This window comes from Triticum aestivum, chromosome 3A, assembly GCF_018294505.1.
Source record: "Triticum aestivum cultivar Chinese Spring chromosome 3A, IWGSC CS RefSeq v2.1, whole genome shotgun sequence".
Taxonomy (NCBI): domain Eukaryota; kingdom Viridiplantae; phylum Streptophyta; class Magnoliopsida; order Poales; family Poaceae; genus Triticum; species Triticum aestivum.
This window is the reverse complement of record NC_057800.1, coordinates 124,213,041-124,233,333: the sequence shown is the minus strand read 5'-3', so window position 1 is coordinate 124,233,333 and position 20,293 is coordinate 124,213,041. Positions and strand designations below refer to the sequence as shown.

Here is a 20,293-nt window from a genome sequence, read left to right as displayed (position 1 = left end):
GGTGGCCGGCAAAACAAACCCAGAAAGAAACGACCCCCCATCGACCCGGAACAACACAGGAAAAGTGCCCGTGATCGCCCAACTCGGCACCCTAAGCAGCCCAGCGAGCAACCACGCCGCAGAGTCGCCCAACCCAATGAACACCGGGTACGCGCAGGCTACCCGGCACGATCGAACCCAACACAGCCTAGCGGCCAACCATGCCGCCGACCCGCCCACCCGAGTGAACGTTGGGCCCAGCTAGTGTGTCACGGACGGGCGCGACACAAGTTGTTGCACCATGGTGGCCCCGGCAGCGCCCGCAGCCCATCTGTCATAGACCACCGAGGTGTGTTGCCTTGATAGATACGGAGGGCGCGGGCGTCACGTGAGCTGACGCAAGCAGGTAGACCGCACACACCGACTATAGCTGACTATAGCGACCGAACCAACCGTCTGGGACTAAGACGCCGACACGCGGGTCTGGCTAAGGCGCAACGAAGATCGCCCAATGATGGTGGCCCCGAGCGGGCAGACTATCCACCCGTCATGGACCTTCCAGCTGGGTCGTCTAGGTCCATGCCGTCTGGGCAAAATTGGACGGCGCGGAGCTGCTTCGAGAGGCTCCCGCCGCAAGCCACACGGAAACGGACGGCTAAGAGGCGCAGTTCGCCCTCGATGAGCCCCAGGAGGCGGGTACTCCAGCTTCTTTTATAGAAGTATATATAGTTCAAAAAGTAATTAATCTCTTATCTCTTACTCCCTCCGGCCAATAATATAAGACGTTATCACATCATCGATATACTAATGTCTTACATTATGAGACGGAGCGATTACCTTGTTTAAAAAAAAATCTCTTATCTTTTACTCAGGGGCTGCACTAGAAAAAACTGATCCAAAAGTCCACAATACATAGGTATAAAAATACGAGGTACTATTTGTTATTTATTTATACAAGCCAACAATTGATCAATTGCTGCACAGTTTTGTACTTTTGTTTACAATGAACATCAAGAAGCAAATTGCTAGCTCCCCCACTGCTCTCACTGTCGAAAACAGGTAATTAGTCTGTGATTTCATCCCCGATTAACGAGTAAAGTCCTATCCTAAAGTCGTCCTCGTCCTCGTCGAGGTAGGTGATGTATTCCTCAATCTCCGCGACCATATGCTTGGGCCAAGCGTGCGGATGTTGTTTGGCGACCCTGGCAAAGCGCTTCTGCCATTCCTTGTCCTCGTCGTAGGTGTGGAGCCTCCCCGCCCGCCGGTACTCCTCCACCACCTCCTCCTCCTCCATGGCAATGTACCGCTTGCACTCCGCAAACTACGCCCAGAAAAACGTCAGCTGCGCCGCCGTGTACTGTTTTGGAGGCCTGGCCTCTCCCTCGTGCTGCTCTTTTGCGTCGCCGGCGGCCGTCATGGCGGCAGGGCCGCTTGCTCCACCTTTCTCCATGCCTTCAGATCTTCTTCCCTACCTTACCTACGTGTTGGGCGTGTACTGCGAAGGATTAGTTTGCTTTTTATTCCTCCCCGGCTGGCCGCGTGCGCGCGACGGTGGACTTTATCTTCGGTGGGTACGTTGATGGCACGGCTCGGCTGCATTTTATAGATGGTTTTAGGCCGCCCCTCGATGGATGTGTAACGAACCGGATCGGATTCTGATATTTGATTTGGATCGTTCTTCGTCGCTGATTTGGATTCAGAGATCGGTTTCAAATAGTATTTTTGAACATAGTTTCAACTTTGTCATTTTTATCTAGAATACTACAGAGGCCATTTTTCGTGGAACTTCATACGCGAGTAAAAAGGTAGACCATATATATATATTAAAAAAATCAATAGTATTTTCTTTTCACATTTTCTGTTTATGATAGATGTGTGTGGAACCATGTTCCATAATCCACGTCTGCCTGGCTATAAAAATAACGCCCGCTAGGCATCATCCGGCTACTAAACCATCTGGTAATAGCCGTTGACTGCAATGACGCTCGACGGTTGGATTGTCGACATGTGTCAGGAGAAAAAAAAGTGTACGCTATTGCAACCCTGTGCGTTGCTGCAATCGTCCAGAGGTGGAAGCAAAATCCCCACCCCCTCTGCACCCGCCCGAAGCCAGGGCGAGGACGAGCTCCCCGGCAACACTGCCTCCGCGTCCATCGCCTCAACCATCACCGTCGTTCGATACAATTCCGCCGCCGATTGCAGGAAGTCAACCCCTTCCCGTGCCATGGCAAGTCACCACATAGTGCGCTCTATGCTACCGGCCGCCATGGGTCGAAGCTCTGGTGCTCCATCTAGCAACAGGCAGGCAAAATCGGCCCCGATACTCGCCAGCGAGTGGATTCTATGGTTTGGAGCTGCAGGGGAGCTCCCCAATCCACTTGTCTTGTGTGCCGAGGGCTCCCGGGCTAGATCCTCGCATGCTTGGGTAAGTTGCAAACAAACCCTAGCTTCATAAAAGCATGTAGCAATTGAGTGTGTTGTGTTCCTGATTTTATGTCCCTCTGCTCACTGTCCTCAGATATGTAGTATGAATTGCAGCAGTAAAATCACCTTTTTGTCCTCTTTTTCATTGTCCCTCTGGTAACTGAAAACCGGTATGAATTGCTCGTTTCAATTCCGGCAAAAAATCAGAAAAGAAGTCCCCAAAATATGTGTATATGTTGATTATGCTGTATGTGTGGTGAAATATAAAGCATTGATCGTGTGGTTATGCTGTATGTGTGTTGACTGTGTTGCATGTTAATCGCAGTGATCATGTCGGACAAGTTTCTGCACTAGAAAAGCGAGACAAAACATGTTGCATATTCTAGGAAAGCTAAAATTCTACTACAAAAAACATGATCAAAATATGATCATCTTTTTTTTGAAACTATGATCATCTTTTTTGGGGGGGGATAGTATGATCATCTTTATTACATTTAGCGCTGTGATCATTAAGAAAATCGCTTGTGGATTTCGGTAAAATAATACTTGCAATAGTAATATTTTACACCTGCAATTACTTGCAAAAATTGCCGCAAATCCGGATCCGGACGCAGTAGGCTCATCATCACCAGCACGTGCACACACACAGCGGAGCATCCAGAATCCAGACCCAGATGAAGTACTAGGTTCACGTTTCCACGCTGGACACGCGCACGCAACACATAATTATTGTAACTTACGCGACTCATCAAACATAAAAATCCACACCAAACCCCTTGGCGGGCCCGCCTCGTACCCAAATCGCCTAGATTACGGCGTAACAACGACAACAACCTCTTCTATTATACGCGACCTTTCACCTCGATTAAACCCCCAGGTTTACTTGTCCGGCTCCACTCCCACCGCCCCCGCATCTCGTGCTCCCCGCTCTCCAGCCCAGCCATGGCGTCGCCGGCCGCGGCCGCCTCCGGCCACCGCCGCCGCCTCCTCCTCCTCCTCATCGCGCTTCTCCTCCTCCCGTTCGCCGCGGCCGCCGCGCCGCACAGGCACCGCGTCCCGTCCCGCCACCTCGCCTCGCTCAACGCGTCGGCGCCGCCGACCACCTTCTTCGAGGTGGACCGCCCGATCCGCCCGCCGCTCGGCAGCGCCGGGCCCTGCTCCGCGCTGCTCCTCTCCCACTCCTTCGGCGAGACCTACGGCAGGCCCCCGGTCACCGCCGCCTACGCGCCGCCCGAGTGCCTCGCCGCCGCGCGCGCCCGGGGCGCCTCGCTCGCGCTCGCCGTGCTCGAGTGGGCCGCCGACTGCCGCGGCCGCCAGTTCGACCGCATCTTCGGCGTCTGGCTCTCCGGCGCCGAGCTCCTCCGCAGCTGCACCGCCGAGCCGCGCGCCACCGGCATCGTCTGGTCCGTCTCCCGCGACGTCACCAGGTACGCGGCCCTTCTCAATGAGCCCGGCGAGGTCGCGGTGTACCTTGGCAACCTCGTCGACAAGACCTACACGGGCGTCTACCACGTCAACCTCACGCTCCACCTCTACTTCCACCCTGCGCCGCCGCCGCTCACGCAGCACGCCGATCTGATCGTGCCCATCTCGAGAAGCTTGCCTCTGAACGACGGGCAGTGGTTCGCCGTCCAGAACGCCACCGACGTGCAGTCCAAGAGCCTCTCCATTCCGTCGAACACCTACCGGGCGGTCCTTGAGGTATCCGTTTCCTTCCACTCCAGCGATGAGTTCTGGTACACGAACCCTCCCAATGAGTACATTCAGGCCAACAATTTGTCCAGCGTTTCTGGCAATGGTGCGTTTCGGGAGGTTATTGTTAAAGTAGATGACCATATCGTCGGTGCTGTTTGGCCGTTCACTGTCATCTACACCGGCGGCATCAACCCACTTCTCTGGCGGCCAATCACCGGCATTGGCTCATTCAATCTGCCTACCTATGACATTGATATCACGCCATTCTTGGGCAAGCTCCTGGACGGCAAGGAGCATAATTTTGGGTTTGCTGTCACCAATGCATTGGATGTGTGGTACATCGATGCCAATTTACATCTGTGGCTGGATCACAAGAGCAAGAAAACAGTCGGGAGCTTGATCAGCTATGATGCACCGGCACTGGCACTGAATTTGGACTATGGGTTCAGTGGGCTGGATGGTAAGTTCGTCACGGGCGCAAGCCGGCATGTCTCCGCAACCGGGTCGGTGAAATCATCATACGGGGAGGTGACCACAACTTTCTACCAGAGATTTAGCTATGTTAACAGCAATGTATATAGGAGCAATGGCACTGTGCAAGTGGTGAACCAAACGATTGATGCAAAGTCTGGTGTTTTTGTCAAGGATACTTCTGCTGTTCTTCTCTCAGAGGAGGTTCACAAGGTGTTTCCGCTGTATGTCTACACTGGAACATCAGACCAGGTGGGTGATGAGTACTCATTGATTTCGCTTGTCAAATTGGGCATCAACGAGAAGAGTGTTTCGGGTGGGAAGCTAGGGTTCTCGTACCGCTCTTTGCGGAATGCACAGTCAGCACGCGGCACAATGAAGGTGAAGAAGAATTTGGTGGTTAGTGGTTTGGGGCAGACACATCAGGTGTACAAATATATGGGTACTGATGGATGCTACTTCAGGGATGTGAGCAGCAAGAATTACACTATAATTTCTGACAACTCTGGTGATTCTTGCTCAAAGGGATCGCCGTCTAGTGGTGTCAAATTTTCCTCCAATAAAAATCAACCAGCTAGGAAAAGGTTGCTGAAACTTTAACTGGGAAGGTGTGCAACTGAATTATCTATCGTTCAGTTTACTTTGTCTCTCCACTCGAGATTGTTAGGTTAGATTATCGTTCATGTACTAGGTAAGAAATTTGTTTGAAATTATCTCTGCAAGCATCCCACTTTGTAAGTCTTCTAGTACAAGACAACTTTCTCTTCTGGAATGTATATAAATCAATAAAAGTGGCGCTTGGGTTTCAAAATATTCCAACTACTCCCTCTGTTCCGAAATACATACAAGTCTTTTAGAGATTCCAATATAGACTACATACGGGGCAAAAATGAATGAATCTACACTCTGAAATATGACTATACATCCATATGTAGTTCGCATTGAAATAGATGCAATCAAATATTTCTGAACTTATCAACCGGAGAAGTATAAAGAGACTGGTTTCCTTTTTCCCTGCTCGTACCATGAGCATTCAGCATCCCAGTCAAGATTTGCAATAGGGTTGATGGCACAGGAATGAGATTTTTCCTTTTTCGGATGAGCTAAAGACAATATTGCCAACTCGGTCTTTTGGGTTCTCTACTTCTCTGTCTAAATAATGTAGCTTGCTGTTGAAAAAAAATGCGCAATTTAAATGGCCAGTTTTTTTGCTTTTGACAGAAAATTGTTCCACAAAAACAGGACAGAATCCGAAAATTTTTATGAAGAAAAATTGAACCCATAAATTTGTATTGTTGAGGTTTCTAAATAATCACTTGCACTCCACAGATATGCACTTGTGCTTAAAATTGATTTGTTTTCTCAGCACTTCTCTAACCACCTAGCATCGTAGTTGGCTATAATAGAGCATGATTGGTTTGATGCCAAAAATTGCCATGTCAAAATTTGGCAAATGTTAAATATTAGCTAGTGATTGGTTGGTTATCGTTTTCCATTTTGGCCAAGCTCACAAAAGTTGCCAAGATAAGTTTCTGAATCTTGGTAACTTTTGATTTTAATTACCAAATGTTGCCTTGTCAAATGTTGCATTAAATCAACACTACTAGAAAAAGGCCTACTAATGGCGCATCAGTTTTGCCTACTAATGGCGCACTACTATTATTCTTTACTAATGGCGCCACTAGTATTTTTTACTAATGGCGCACCACTGGTGCCCATTAGTATACCAGATACTAATGGCGCACCAGTAGTAATATTTTTTTTCAATTTTTTTTAAAAAAATAATTTTTTTATTTTTTTCTTAATCTTGGGTCACTATGGCTTAATCTCGAGTCAATATGCTTAATCTCAGGTCAAATCACACTCTATGGTCAAACTTTCCGAAAGGTCACCCATAAATTGAACCCATAAATTTGTATTGTCGAGGTGTCTAAATAATCACTTGCACTCCACAGATATGCACTCGTGCTTAAAATTGATTTGTTTTCTCAGCACTTCTCTAACCACCTAGCATCGTAGCTATAATAGAGCATGATTGGTTTGATGCCAAAAATTGCCATGTCAAAATTTGGCAAATGTTAAATATTAGCTAGTGATTGATTGGTTACCGTTTTCCATTTTGGCCAAGCTCACAAAAGTTGCCAAGATAAGTTTTTGAATCTTGGTAACTTTTGATTTTAATTACCAATTGTTGCCTTGTCAAATGTTGCATTAAATCAACATTATTAGGAAAAGGCCTACTAATGACGCATCAGTTTTGCCTACTAATGGCGCACTACTATTATTCTTTACTAATGGCGCCACTAGTATTTTTTACTAATGATGCCACTAGTATTTTTTACTAATGGCGCATCACTGGTGCGCCATTAGTATACCAGATACTAATGGCACACCAGTAGTGCGCCATTAGTAATATTTTTTTTCATTTTTTTTAAAATGATTTTTTTTCTTAATCTCGGGTCACTATAGCTTAATCTCAAGTCAATATGCTTAATCTCAAGTCAAATCACACTTTGTGGTCAAACTTTCCGAAATGTCACCCATCCTCACACTACTTCAGCCCAAGCACGCTTAACTTCATAGTTCTATCCAACCCCAACACCACCTCACTTCACAGACACTTGTTGATATATCTATCATATCAATCCTATTAAACCTTGCTGATGTCTAGGACTTTGTTCATATTCATGAGTATGATGAAATTTTGAAAAAATATTTCAAACTTCCCGGTCATATTACGTATCATATTTTGAAAAATAATTCAATTTTTTTTAAACCAAGTTTTTTTCTGTTACTAGTGGCGCACCTAGCATACGGTGCGCCACTAGTAAGTTTGAAATTTTTTGAATTTTTTTTGCCTCCGGATCTTAAAAGCCCCGTAACTTTTTTTCTGTTAGGATTTTGGGGATTTTGAAAATGTTTAACGGGATCCCCCTGTTAAATTCGGATGTAACTTTTCGAGTAGATGATTTTTCATATAAAAAACTTTTTAATCCGAGTTCATATGCAAAAGTTATGCCCATTTTACAAATTTCAGAGAGATTTTGCAAATAAAGTCAAAATTCATATTTGTAAATTTTCCCAACAACTAGACCACATATCACATAGGAAACTTACTTTCTTTTATTTTTTTACATTTCCATCATTTTCTTTTATCTTTTAAAAAACTGAAAAGGCGGTCCACAGGGAGGAGGGGGTGCATTCGGTATGTTTTGGGCCAAGTTAGTAATGGCGCACCGTGGGTGTGGTGCGCCATACTAGTTTTGAAAAAACAATAAAACAAATTCTGAATTTTTTTAAAAAAACTTAGTAATGATGCACCAGTTGACAGTGCGCCATTACTAGTTTTTTAACTAGTAATGGCACACTGTCCACTGATGCGCCATTACTAGTTTTGAAAAAATAAATAAAAAAATTTGAAAAAAAATTGAAAATAATTTACTAGTGGCGCACCGTGGATGTGGTGCGCCATTAGTATTTGGACACTAATGACGCACCAACACATGGTGCGCCATTAGTACACCACATGTTCTGGTGTGCCATTAATGTCATTTCCATCTATAGCCCTTTTCCTAGTAGTGCAATTAGCCTCATACTCCTCCGTTCCAAAATACATGAAGTATCCGGTTTGCCCTAAGTTAAACTTTTTTAAGTTTGACTAAGTCTATAGAAAAACATGCCAATGCCTACACCATCAAATTATTATGACTGTATTCTTCATATAATATACTCCCTCCGTTTTAAAATAAGTGTCTCAACTTTGTACTTGAGACATTTATTTTGAGATGGAGGGAGTACTTTCATGCTATGTATAATCTGGTTGTAGATATTAGCATATTTTTCTGTATACTCGGTCAAACTTAAAGGATTTTGAGTTAGGACAAGCTAAAAACTTCATGAAACGAAGGGAGTACTCCAGTATGCATGTTCCATCGTAATGGCAACTCCTCAGACAAAATGGGCAACAAAGACCCCTAGAAAAAAATATGTATTCATTTTCGAGAGCAACCTCAGTCTGGTATGATGTTGAGATTATGAATTGGAAAGGAATGGATTATGGGCTTGTGCTGATTCTATAATCACATGTTCAGCCAAATACAGTATGTTGGTGTGGAGGATTTGGCAGATGTTTAATGATTTGATACATGGGAAAGAGAGTACGCCAGCGCTCGCTAATGTTGAGTACTTGGACAGTTATTGCAAGTCGATCAAATTGGCTGGGAGGTACTCAACTGATGAAATTATAGAAGGCAAGATGCTTACCCTAGAGGCTTCACCCAAGGCGAGAGTTGACCGACCTCCCAAAATTCCATGGCCGGCGCCTGCAGCTGGGACGGTGGCCCTTTCTATTGATGGATCACTCCAAAAGGACGACGGCTCTGTGGCTGTTGGTATGGTTCTAAGAAACTGTGATGGAGCAATCCTTTTTGCAGCCTATCGTTTTATCTTCCACTGCAATGATTCGCTAGAGGCGGAACTACACGTGTTAATGCAAGGCATGGCACTAGCTATACAACATTCGGACCTCCCGGTGGTTGTGCAGTCGGATTCCTCTAAAGCTTTATCAAGCTTGTCCAATAATGCACTTTGTAGATCAGCTTATGGCCACCTTGTGTTGGAGATCAAGGACTTGTTAGGTACCAGGGAGTTTTTTCCTCTGAAGATTAACCGTTCTCAGAATAGAGTTACCGATCGACTGGCCCATTATAGCCGCACGGAACGAACTACTGCTGTGTGGTTGGGCTCAGTACCATCGTGTATTGAGGATTTGTGGCCTCAAGATTGTAACTCTATAATCTTGCAATAAAACTCCCTTTACCTTCCAAAAAAAATATAACTAGATAGTGAACGAAGACAACAGTTTTTCTCTCTCTGAGGACGCACAAGACGACATATAGACCATGAGAACTGAAAAACGAGGCCTCGTTTTTCTTTTGTGAAAAAGTTGGAGGCCCATGTTGAAAACTTTTTTTTTGAGACAAACCCACGAAGCTTTATTAAGACGTCGCAACGTTTACAGGGACGAAAGAAAGATTTCTGGGGTGCCCTAACCAAACATGGCGGCCCACCCCTAACTTCAGAGCGTGCTTCACGAGATTGTGAGCCTCGAAATTCGAGCTCCTAAACTCATTGACAAAGTTACAAATAGTAAAAGACCTACTAGACTCTATTATTTCATATATTATCGCACCATAGCTTGCCAAACTCTGTTGCTTGATGTCGTCCACCACCACCTTGCAATCAGAAGCCACATGTATTTTTTGTTCATGAAGATCTTGAGCTAGAGCCAGAGCCTCTCGAACTGCCATCGCCTCCAGTGTCGTGGGATCACCAATTCCGCTGAAACCGATCGCCGAGGCCCCCAAAAAGAGACCATTCTGATCCCGGCATACTGTAGCTACAACACCCCTTACCTGATTACCTCTTTTCACCGCATCAACATTAATCTTTGCTAGACTCGCCGGAGGGCGAAGCAACTGTGTTGGCCTAGAAGTAGGTTGGGCAGTTGCCGTCCTTCCCGATGTTTCAACACTCTTGAGATCATTCAGGTACGAGACAATGAACTGGTGAGTAGACATTGGGCTAGTGAATATATCTTCGTAGATCGCCTTTCTCCTTGCTCGCCACACGGCCCAAAGTGATATGATTAGCTTCACAAAACCTGCGTGATCAAGAACCTCGTGCATAGCGAAAAGCTAGTTCTCCGCGTTAACATCGCTGTTCATGCTCATCTGTTCCATCACATGCTCATCTAATAAAGCCCAAATGCACCTCGACATGGTGCAATCCAACAATGCGTGCCTCCATGAGTCCGGGGCTCCACACAACGCACATAAAGGAGACTGAGACATATTACGGTGGTGTAGAACATCCGCCGTAGGCACTGAATGCTGGACTAAACGCCATGCAAAAAATTTCTGTTTCGATGGAACCTTAGTATGCCACAATGAGGTCCATGCTTTCACTTGAGAAGTCATATCCGAAGCCCCGGCATTTTCATCTATCCAATTCTCTCTCTGGTATTTGGTGTTCAGCACCATTTGATATGCGGACTTAACTGAGAAGACGCCCGGTCGTTCAGCACTCCAAGCCCAAAAATTTTCTATATTGCGTGTGCACAAAGCAAATCTAATAATACAGAGCTTCCTCGCAAAAAGCAAATCTAATGCAGAGCCCAAGGATGCAAACCAAACCAAAGGCCCAGTTAGGTCGGCCCAAATTAAGTAACACAGTCTACTCGGCCGGCGAAGGCGGTGGGCACTCTCCCCTCTCTGCTCGCCAGTCGCCGCCTCCGGCCTCGTCGCCGCCCACCAGCTCCGGCCGCACGCCTGCACCCCTCACCAGCGTCGCCTACCGCGTTAGTCGACTCGGTGAAGCCAGTTCCGTTCGCCACCTCCGATCTCGTCGCCGTCCATCCGTTCCGGCCGCACGCCTGCGCACCTCACCAGCCTTCGCCTCCGTGGTAACGACCCCTCCCTCCCCGCCCGGCCATACCTTATCTACGCTCAAGCCCCATCTCTGAGACGTCACCAAGCGGATGATTCGCTGGCTTGGATCTAGTCTAGGTTTTAATTAGCTTCGGGAACCCTAGAAGTTTGCAACGACACATACTAATTTCGTAGGGCAATACGTTTCCGAGACACGAGATTGGTGAATAGTACAGCACAATGAAAATCGAAAGGAAATACCCACTTGATGCGTACCTGTTGTTTCTATTGTGCATATTTGGGTATTCTTGGTCGCCTGATTACTGAGAAAATGATAAGCGTACTCCCCTGCTGTTGTTGCAGACAGAGTCTGACGCCTCAGTGATGCCGCCAAAGGTGACCATTGCCGCCTCCAACGATGCCGTGCTGCCTGAAGACATGCTGCACCACATCCTCGTGCGCCTCCCGGCGAAGACGCTATGCCTCTTCCGAGCAGTCTGCCCATCCTGGAGGTCCCTCCTCTCGGATCCGCTCTTCGTTGCAGCGCACAAGTCCCATCACCCCGAGCCACTAATCGTCACATGTAACTGTGAGATGTTTGAAAGAGGCACCATTAACATTATGGACTTGTCTGGCCATGTTGTTAAGCGGATAGCCACCACCATGAAGAATGCCAGGATGGTGCGCACACGCCGGCTGGACCTTATTTGTGTCACCGGACATAAGGGCCGCCATGTGATCAACCCTGTCACGGGCGATACTTTTGCATTGCCCAGTTGCCGCGCAAAGGAGCATGCACATGTGCAACATTTCTTTCCAGAATCATTTGACTTGGGACAGGTTGTCACCACGGGAGAATACAAGGCCCTACGCTGTGTTAGCATCGATAATTCTGATCATGAGTCCAGCCCGATGCTCTGTGAGGTCATCACCCTTGATGATGGTCGCAATGCAAGATGGAGGGGCAAACAGGGCCCTCCGCCCCCTGTCACAAGTAACCGTAACAGAAGTATTGTTGTCAAAGGAGTCGTTTATTTCTTGTTGGATTTTCTATACAAACGTTTTACGTTTTCTGGGGTCCGTGTCAAACCGGGTAGCATGGCTTTGTTCAACCTTGAGACAGAGGAGTGGATGGGGATTGTCCAAGGACCAAAGCCAGTGCGCAGCTTTGTTAAGGACAGCAATGGCAGGTGCGGTTACTTTAGTCTATACTTGGAGCTATCACCGGTAAATTTGGATGGGTTCTTAGTTATGGCACACAATCCTGAAGGTTGCTCTTTGGACTTGTGGTTTTTGATGGATAGTGAGAAATGTCTCTGGAATAAAAGCTACAGCTTAGATTTCCAACCTGAAAATCTCTTTGCTCAACCCTTGGAAATTCTAAATGACGGGAAGATAGTTCTCTCTGCACCAGGATCACTAAGACTATATAATCCGGTTACCAAGACTTACATTGATTTTGGGATGAGAAATTCCACATCTGTTGGTACTTACACTGGAAGTCTGTTGTCTTCAGAGAGCACCTTCACTTCTGAGGTCAGTGTTATCCTCGTATGCTTTCAATTATTTATTTATGTATGTTGTCCTGTCCTAAGTATCATTTGCTTTTATTCTTGTGTCGTAGAGATAATTTTCTAGGTGATGTAAGGAACATTTAGGGATTATAAAGAACTAGTACAAATGCCCGTGCGATGCACCGGGCGAAAAAATGCGTGCAATCTGCTTTATGCACCATTATTTATATTCAATTGTAATAAACATCAATAATAAGGTTATACTACCCTAAAAAAAGGTTACACTGATTATTGCTTTTTGTAGCATGAGGTTTGGACATGAAAGCAACTTTGCAATTTTGCATTCTTCGTCTGATGGAAGAGTAGTTTTGGATGGAATAGTTTCCCATCAGTTTTATTTTTTACTTTTCAGGAAACTACAAATATTTCCTTATTTTCAATAAAATTCACAAAAATTGGGACACGTTTAAGGAAAGCTAACGTTTATACAAAAATTGGAAAAAATTGAACAGATGTCTTTTGTTTGAAAAAGAAATTTTGATTATTTTAAGTTTTGTACATTTTAAAATGAAAATATTTTTAAGAACAAACGAAACTTTTTTGGGAAATTTTAACCATTTTTGACCATTTTACTATGTTGAATTTTTCTACAGATAGTTGGTTGTTTTCTTGGGAAGAGTTTATCCTTTTTTCTTAAAAAAATATTGCTAGTAAACATACAGTGCGTTGTAACGGGAAAAGAAAATAGCACACGCATTTAACCCAATAACGACACCGTATTGGCGTGGACGAGCGCAAATCCCCACTCTATTTGATCAACCTCTGGCTCGACATCGCCTGAGCAACCATGTTGTGCGTCAACGTGTTTGCCATGCGAGCTCTACCCCAACCTTTTCTTCTAGCCTCCCGTGTCGCTCCTCCATGCCGCGTTGGTGTCAGCACGTATGCCTACTCGGTAAAGTCCCCTTGTCATCTTCGGTTGTTGCTTCGTGTGGATTGTTGTCTCATCAAACTTGATATTGTCTGCTCAATCCTGGTCTGATATTTGATTCACGAGACATTTTTTTAGACAGGTATTTGATATTATCTGATATTTTGATTCACAAGACATAAACCAGTAGTGATTACCAAAAATACTTGCTACTATGTAAAGGTACACTTGACTACTCATGTATGTGTGTGATAAGCACCGGATAGCACTTAGTGCTGAATATCAATTATGCAATACAGTGAGAGTATCCATCTTCGTCGTAAACATACTGGCAATGAGATCATTTTAAGCACTGAAGGAATATATATGTTATAATGACACAAAGATATAACAGTATATGGAATACACCCTTGCATACATCTTCTCCTTCAGCTACAAAGGATACCACCTTGGATCTGTCATCGTTATTGGACTGAATGAGGAAACAGTTAAGCATACAGGAATTATCTAGAAGAATTAATGGAGCGACATGTAGGATCACATACTACTAAACTTGGTCAGTGTCATCTACACTCGGTCATTCAGTCTCCCCTCATTAGATTTTCTAAAAGAGAGCCTCCTCTCTGAATTCTATTAACACAAACCAATTGTTCATCTACATCATAAAGAAAACTAAGAAGGGAAGAAGAAACAGAAATAGGAACATTCAGGTAACCCCAGAGGGCACCCAAAACCCATAGATATCTAGGATCTGGAGTTTGCCCTTTCAGCGGCTGCGCAACAGAGACAAAATATTTCATTGCTACTCCCTCCGTTCCAAAATAGATGACTCAACTTTGTAACTTTGTACTAAAGTTAATACAAAGTAGACTCATCTATTTTGGAACGAAGGGAGTAGATGAGAGTGAACATACTCGCAAAAGCAGTCACCAACAAGCAGGAACAGTCCACAAATGGCAAGAGTGGCTTTAAAAGTTTGATTTCTCTGTGCACTTTAATTGCTTTTAAGCTGCCAGTCAAACGACTTCAGGTCGCCATCTTTGAGATGCTCAGAAGACTTGATTTTTGTCACTTGCTCGAAGAGCTTTACTCCCCAAATCAGCGCTAATCTGCAAAATTGACCATGAGTTTAACCAAATAACAAACCACATGAATCAGAACAAAAGTATCAGACACCGCTTTTATTCTCAAAACAGGCCTCATTCATAAATCTCCAAATCTTCCATAATACAGCAGCCAACCCCACTGCGATACAAAAAATTGTCATGGTGTTTTCAATCTAAGCCCTCAGAACCTAAAGAAGTCATGATCAGTATCAGGTACAATTTTCAGATTAAAAGTGAACTGCAAAATGGTTCAGATCAACTAAGTATCCCATCTCCGCCATGTAACTAACATGCTTTATTCCTGTTCCACATTTGCAAAGTATCTCCCCAAAGGGTCCTTGTAAATCGCTCTGATTCCCATATGATTTTAGTTTTAATGTAGCTAATTTGAACATTAACAAAATAGTCACCGAAATAAGTTTGACATATTGAACAGAAATATAGTTTGTGGATAATATGCTTGGGACGGATTCGATAAGAGAACAACAATCAAATAATATGACTTGTACCACTCGCACTTAAAACTGACTAATAGAAAGGAAACCAGGAATAATTTTCCGACAATGTGATCATCAGCGATTCAACATCAAACACAGCTAACCCTACAGTTTGCGCTCAGTATGATCAGGACGAATTCGACATGACAACCACAATTGAACATGACGACTTGCAGGATTCACACATAAACTACATAACGGATAGGAAGCCAACTTAATAAACTGATATACAGTTCTCTAGCCACATTATCAGGATGAGCTGAATGAGAAGTTGAGAACAACCACAATTGATCACATTTCAGTTGCAACCTTGAAGCTTAAACTGCTCAACAGAAACAAAACAACCTGATATTAGTAGCTCAGAAGAAGCCAACAGCAGCAGACTAACGATGATGGATTTGTCCATTTTGCATCGCATCACCATTGAGAGCCACATCAGAGATCAGTGAGTCCTTGCTAGCGATAACAATCTGCCACGATCTGAAAAATTACCAAGCACAAAACTCATAACCAACCGACTGATCCTTTTGTCCACGGAAATGTACACAACATAAGTGCTTGTAATCCAGCATAAGGATGAATTTTGTCATAAATTTTGAGGTTTTTGCCTTGAGGAGCCAGACCGATTTATTGGTAGATGGCCGATAAATCATTTATCAATAAATGCACCAAACCAATTAACACACACATATGAAATTCTTCTTGAATGGAATTTTAATGACAACATATGCTCTTACATTGCATTGCTTACTGTAGTGAACTATCTGGCTCTGATCAACCTGATTGCTTGCATGCTATTTATATTTCTGTAAAATGTCACAAGAATAAACACGAGAGGAAAAAAAATCGCATGTCGGAACAATTGAGCTAACTTGAACCCGGCTAAGCCATTGTTGTATGGCCTCAATCTGCACTGGCTTACTCTTCTTCGCAATTATACGTGACTGATGTTCTATTTTGTTCCTTGTCAGTAGTTCTACCTGATACAACATCTAGAGATAGAACACATATATTTTTTGCTGCTTAAGCGTGAAAACCCACTATCAAAGAAACATGGTATGTGCTCCTGCTATTGCTATTTGCAACAACCACATTAGCTAGCCGGCTGGAATAACTAAATTGAACTAACTTTTATGGTCAAATAGCTGATCTACTTTGCAGGACAGTAGTCTAATTTAGCAGTCAGAAACTCCCAGGTTTTCAAAGCTTAGAGAAGGACAAGTTAGTGACCTCATCTTAGACCAAAATGTGTAGCTAAATCCTCCATAATAACTTGCTTGAAACCAGTTCACAGTGCATTAGGGAAATGATGTCAAGGATCTAGAGAAGTACACTCATGGATGGAATCTACATAATAAATTTTATCTTGACACGACGCAAGGTATGAAGATAATTTGTCGATTCATTAAATGAATTTCAGGATAGGTTACATGCCAGTGGAGAGTTTGAGAACCGAGGACAAACTCGACAACATCGGATAGGTAAGTTGATGTGATTTCCATCCTCTCTAGGTTCTTCACTGGGCAATGCACAAATTATGGCGGCATCGCAATCTACTTTAAACCACCATCGGAACACCTCATCCTACGCTGCATCAACTATCCGTTAGGTTGCAGTCATGACCACCACAGAGCCATGTTGGCCTTTTTTTTTATGGTGCTGCATCAACTATCATAATGCGATGAAGACGATCTGCCCCTACCCCTCTGTTGCATCAACTATCATAAATAGATTAATCTGCTGCCAACAATAGATGTTGGATTCCTGTGTGGCCAGAACTTGAAAGCAGATGACATTGAAGATTTCCAAGGTCAGAGAAGAATATGAACATAGCTGGAGAAGATTGATTGCATCATACCCTGTTTTTTTAGATCAATTCCGGCCTGCCCAGCCTTGATCTTGCAAGCAACCGCCCTCTCCATCCCCGTCCGCGAGCCCGCCGACGCCACCCTCCAATCCCCTTAGTCGAGCCCACTCTTCTCGAGCACAGCACACCATCCCATCCTCTGCCTCCCACGAGGTCACCGACGCGTAGATCGGCCCGCTCGAGCTTCGGGAGCCGTGAACGGCGAAGAAGCCGCAGGTGAGGAGGAGATGGGATTGGGAGGCATAAGGCGCCCGGCGGCGCGCACTGAGGCGGGATGGGGCAGGAGGCGGCCAGCGGCGCGCGGGGCGTGGTGGGGAGGTGGGTGGGGCGCCAGATCGGGTAGAGGAGGTGGAGGGCGCGCGAATCCGGGGAGGGAGGCGCCGGATCTGGCCGGTGGAGGTCCCGTGGCGGCGTTCGAACCTCCAAGGTGAGCTCGAGGACTGGGCATCCATGGCGCTGGCGCTGAGCTCCTGGGGAGAAGGAGAGATGAGGAGATTAGAGAGAGAGAGGAAAGAGAGAAGGCAGGGGACGGTGGCGTAACCTGGATGGTCGCTGGTGGCGGCGTCGGTCGCCCGACGACGCGTGAGGAAGGCTGGGGAGAAGGCGCACGGGAGAAGGAGCTCGGGGTTGGGAGCTCTGCGGGCGCTGGTGGTGGCGGCCTACGGGTGGCGGCACTCGGGCCTGGGCGGGCCGGATCAGGGCTGGAAACGTTTTCTCACTTTAAGGACCGCGGGTTGAATATCGAAAACCACAGGGACCTTTCTACAAAATTGGCGACGACGTACGACCAGAAGCAATCGCTGGTTTATTAGTAGGTAAAGATTGTAGGTGCATTTTTAGGAAAAGTAATTGTTGCAGTGTCATTGGTCTGATGCACAACATTAGCATATGAATTTCTCTATATCTGTGGTCATGTTTTCAATCAATTTCTCCTATCAAGTTGTGCAGTTTTGGGCAACTGCAGATTATGATCCCTTTATTTTTGGGGATAATTAGGCTCCGTTCGGCAGCTCTCCAGCTTCCAGCTTCCGCGAGGAGCTGCGTGCGTTCGGAAGGCTGTGGCTGCTTCTCTTCATGCTGCATGGGCTGGCGCTGGTGGCTGGTTTGTACAGCAGCTCGGGATAAATGAATCGAACCGGTACGCAACTAGACTTCGCTCAACTCCACGATTTGGGCTTCGCGAAGCTGGACTTTGCTCGCTCCACCGATTTGCATTACATGGGGCTCCGCTCCGAGAAGCTTGCTTCGCGGAGCCGAGGCGTTCGGCCTAGCTCCTCATGCGGAGCCGGTGGAGCGCGGAGCTGGAGAGCTTCCGAACAGGGTCTTAGTTCCATGCCCCTAGTTGTGTCTCACTCGGCAGTTTTGCGCCTAGTTTTCGAAAACCCTCGGTTTTGCCCAAGCCTGTTTGCTCCTGTTATGGTTTTGCCCTTTCGTCACGTTTCCGTCCAGTTAGTGCTGTTTGACCTTGTGTTAACCGTCTATGGACTTTTCGCTCGACCATTTTGCCCCTGCTTCCTCACTCTCTCACCAGACACTGTTGGACCCATCACTGAGAAAGTAATCCCAATTTCTTTTTCTTTCTCTCCCATCGGTCAAACCCTAGTCCCAGATCCCCCCTCTCTCAAATCCTATCCCACTATCCCTTTCCCCACCCTCGGTGCTCCACCGCCATGGTTTCGAGCCAGGCCACAACACAACAAGCCACACCGACGTCCCCATGGGTGGCCACGCCGGCGCCCGCATGCGGGCCGATGTAGCTGATCCCATCGGTGGGAGGCCAACCTAGGCGGCGGCAGCGAAGCCACGGGTCCCTTCGGTGGTGGAGCCATGGATCCCGTCGGTGGCCAACCCAGGCGGCGATGGCGGCGGTGCCATGGATCCCATCGGTGGGCAACCTAGGCGGAGGCAGCGCCATGAATTCCATCGGTGGCCAGCGGGGAGAGGCCAGTGGCGGTGGCCAACATAGGCGGCGGCGGCGCCATGAATCCCACTGGTGGTCAGCGAGGGGAAGGCCAGCGGAGGCTGCAATGGCAGTGGCTGGTGGCCAACCTTGGTGCCCGTCGGTGGGACAAGGCCGTGATGGCCACCGTCGCAGGAGGCGTGTGGATCTGACTCCAATGGCGCCGGCGAGCTCATCCTCCTCTTGTCCGACGAGGAGGACTTGGTGAGCTTCGGCTCCGACTCTGTTGGCTCTGACGAGCTCATCCTCCTACGGACTGCGGCCTCTAATCTTTGACCCCATGTAATTAGCTAGGATTTAACTAGTGATTGTGAACTATTGCTTAGTTTGTTGTATGTGGGACCGATGATTCTTGTGTTAATTACTGTTGTTTTAATTGATCAATGTTGTGTTAATTATTGTACAAAAATGTTATGCAAAATTTATGTGGTGTTTACAACATGGCAATGTTATTTAGTTATTTGGTTTGGTTCATCGTTGGTCCCACATGGTAGTGAGATGAGAGAGATGTTTTTCTCAGTTATGGGTCCCATTTGGCAGTGTGTTGCCAGAGAGTGCAGAAGAAGGGGTAAAAAGGTCCAAGGAAATGTCCACAGGCAGTCAACACACAGTCAAATGATACTAACTGGATGGAATCGTGATGAAGGGCAAAAGCATAAGAGAAGCGAAATGGCTTGGGCAAAACCACTGGTTTTTGGAAACTAGGGGTAAACCTGCCGAGTGTGACCCAACTAGGGGCATAAAACCAATTATCCCTTCTTTTTTATGATGGAAATTATTGTGAAGCTTTAATTTGGATTGCTGAAGCTATCTTAGGTTTTATTCAAAGGTCCACCAGTGAGAGATCACATGTAAGAATTGTTCGTCTAGAGTTTGTGTGAAAGCACTCTCAACACAAAAGAAAAAAAAATGAGGAAACTGAGGGTCTGATTCGCATTGGTCGCTACAAACATATTTATAGCGCCGGTGTTCAGACTTGTCCGGTTTACTTTTGTGGCTGCTTGTCCTATTTAGATTTTGCTGGTTAATTATGTTATAGATTGACAGGTTACCCACATTTTATGTTCATCTAGTTTGTGTACTTTTTTCTTCTCTGAATAGTTTGTCTACTTTTATTCTTAGTGACACATACATATACATATTTTGTCCAATGAATTTAAATAAACTGCCAGCAATTAGATTGGTACATTGTCTACTCTACTATTTTATGCCGAGTCACGACAGAAATCCCCTCCCGTGCCGCTCCCGCGCGGCGACCGGGAGGGCAAACCCCAGCGCCGCCAAGCGAGCTCTCCCTTCCCCTGCCCTCTCCTCGCCGCCGCCGGGCTGCGCCGCCGGGCAAAGCCCGGTCGGCGTCGGCGGCGGGGGGCATCTCCTCCCCAAGTGCGGTGTCGGCAGGCGCGGGCGTCTGCATTGAGCGG

At 46.1% G+C, this 20,293-nt stretch overlaps 2 protein-coding genes and 1 long non-coding RNA gene across 7 annotated transcripts in view; 2 read left to right on the top strand and 1 right to left on the bottom strand.

The window, feature by feature from the left end:
• Positions 1-3,197: 3,197 nt before the first annotated feature.
• Positions 3,198-5,380, top strand: LOC123060623 (peptide-N4-(N-acetyl-beta-glucosaminyl)asparagine amidase A). Its single transcript, XM_044483405.1, has one exon. The coding sequence runs from the start codon at positions 3,346-3,348 to the stop codon at positions 5,167-5,169; it is 1,824 nt and encodes a 607-aa protein (XP_044339340.1). The 5' UTR covers positions 3,198-3,345; the 3' UTR covers positions 5,170-5,380.
• A 5,363-nt stretch (positions 5,381-10,743) lies between these two features.
• Positions 10,744-20,293, top strand: part of LOC123060624 (F-box protein At3g07870) — an 11,606-nt gene continuing 2,056 nt past the window's right edge. Inside the window, exons 1-4 of one of the 5 annotated variants that reach the window (XM_044483407.1) lie at positions 10,744-11,032; positions 11,361-12,533; positions 16,466-16,526; positions 17,909-18,050. In XM_044483407.1, the coding sequence (XP_044339342.1) occupies positions 10,751-11,032; positions 11,361-12,533; positions 16,466-16,526; positions 17,909-18,050 (1,658 nt within the window). In that variant the 5' untranslated portion in view covers positions 10,744-10,750. Of the gene's footprint in view, positions 11,033-11,360; positions 12,534-16,465; positions 16,527-17,908; positions 19,347-20,293 lie in introns of those variants that run through there. The other 4 variants (XM_044483406.1, XM_044483408.1, XM_044483410.1 and 1 more) reach the window with 4 other exon arrangements.
• On the bottom strand, positions 13,885-17,526 carry LOC123060627 (uncharacterized). Its single transcript, XR_006428067.1, has 3 exons — positions 16,904-17,526; positions 15,391-15,525; positions 13,885-14,551 (listed from the first exon to the last, which is right to left on the bottom strand). It is a non-coding gene; the product is annotated as an uncharacterized lncRNA (long non-coding RNA).

Coding starts and splice junctions, on each gene's coding strand:
- LOC123060623 (XM_044483405.1), top strand. CDS start 3,346: ATGGCGTCGCCGGCCGCGGCCGCCTCCGGCCACCGCCGCCGCCTCCTC.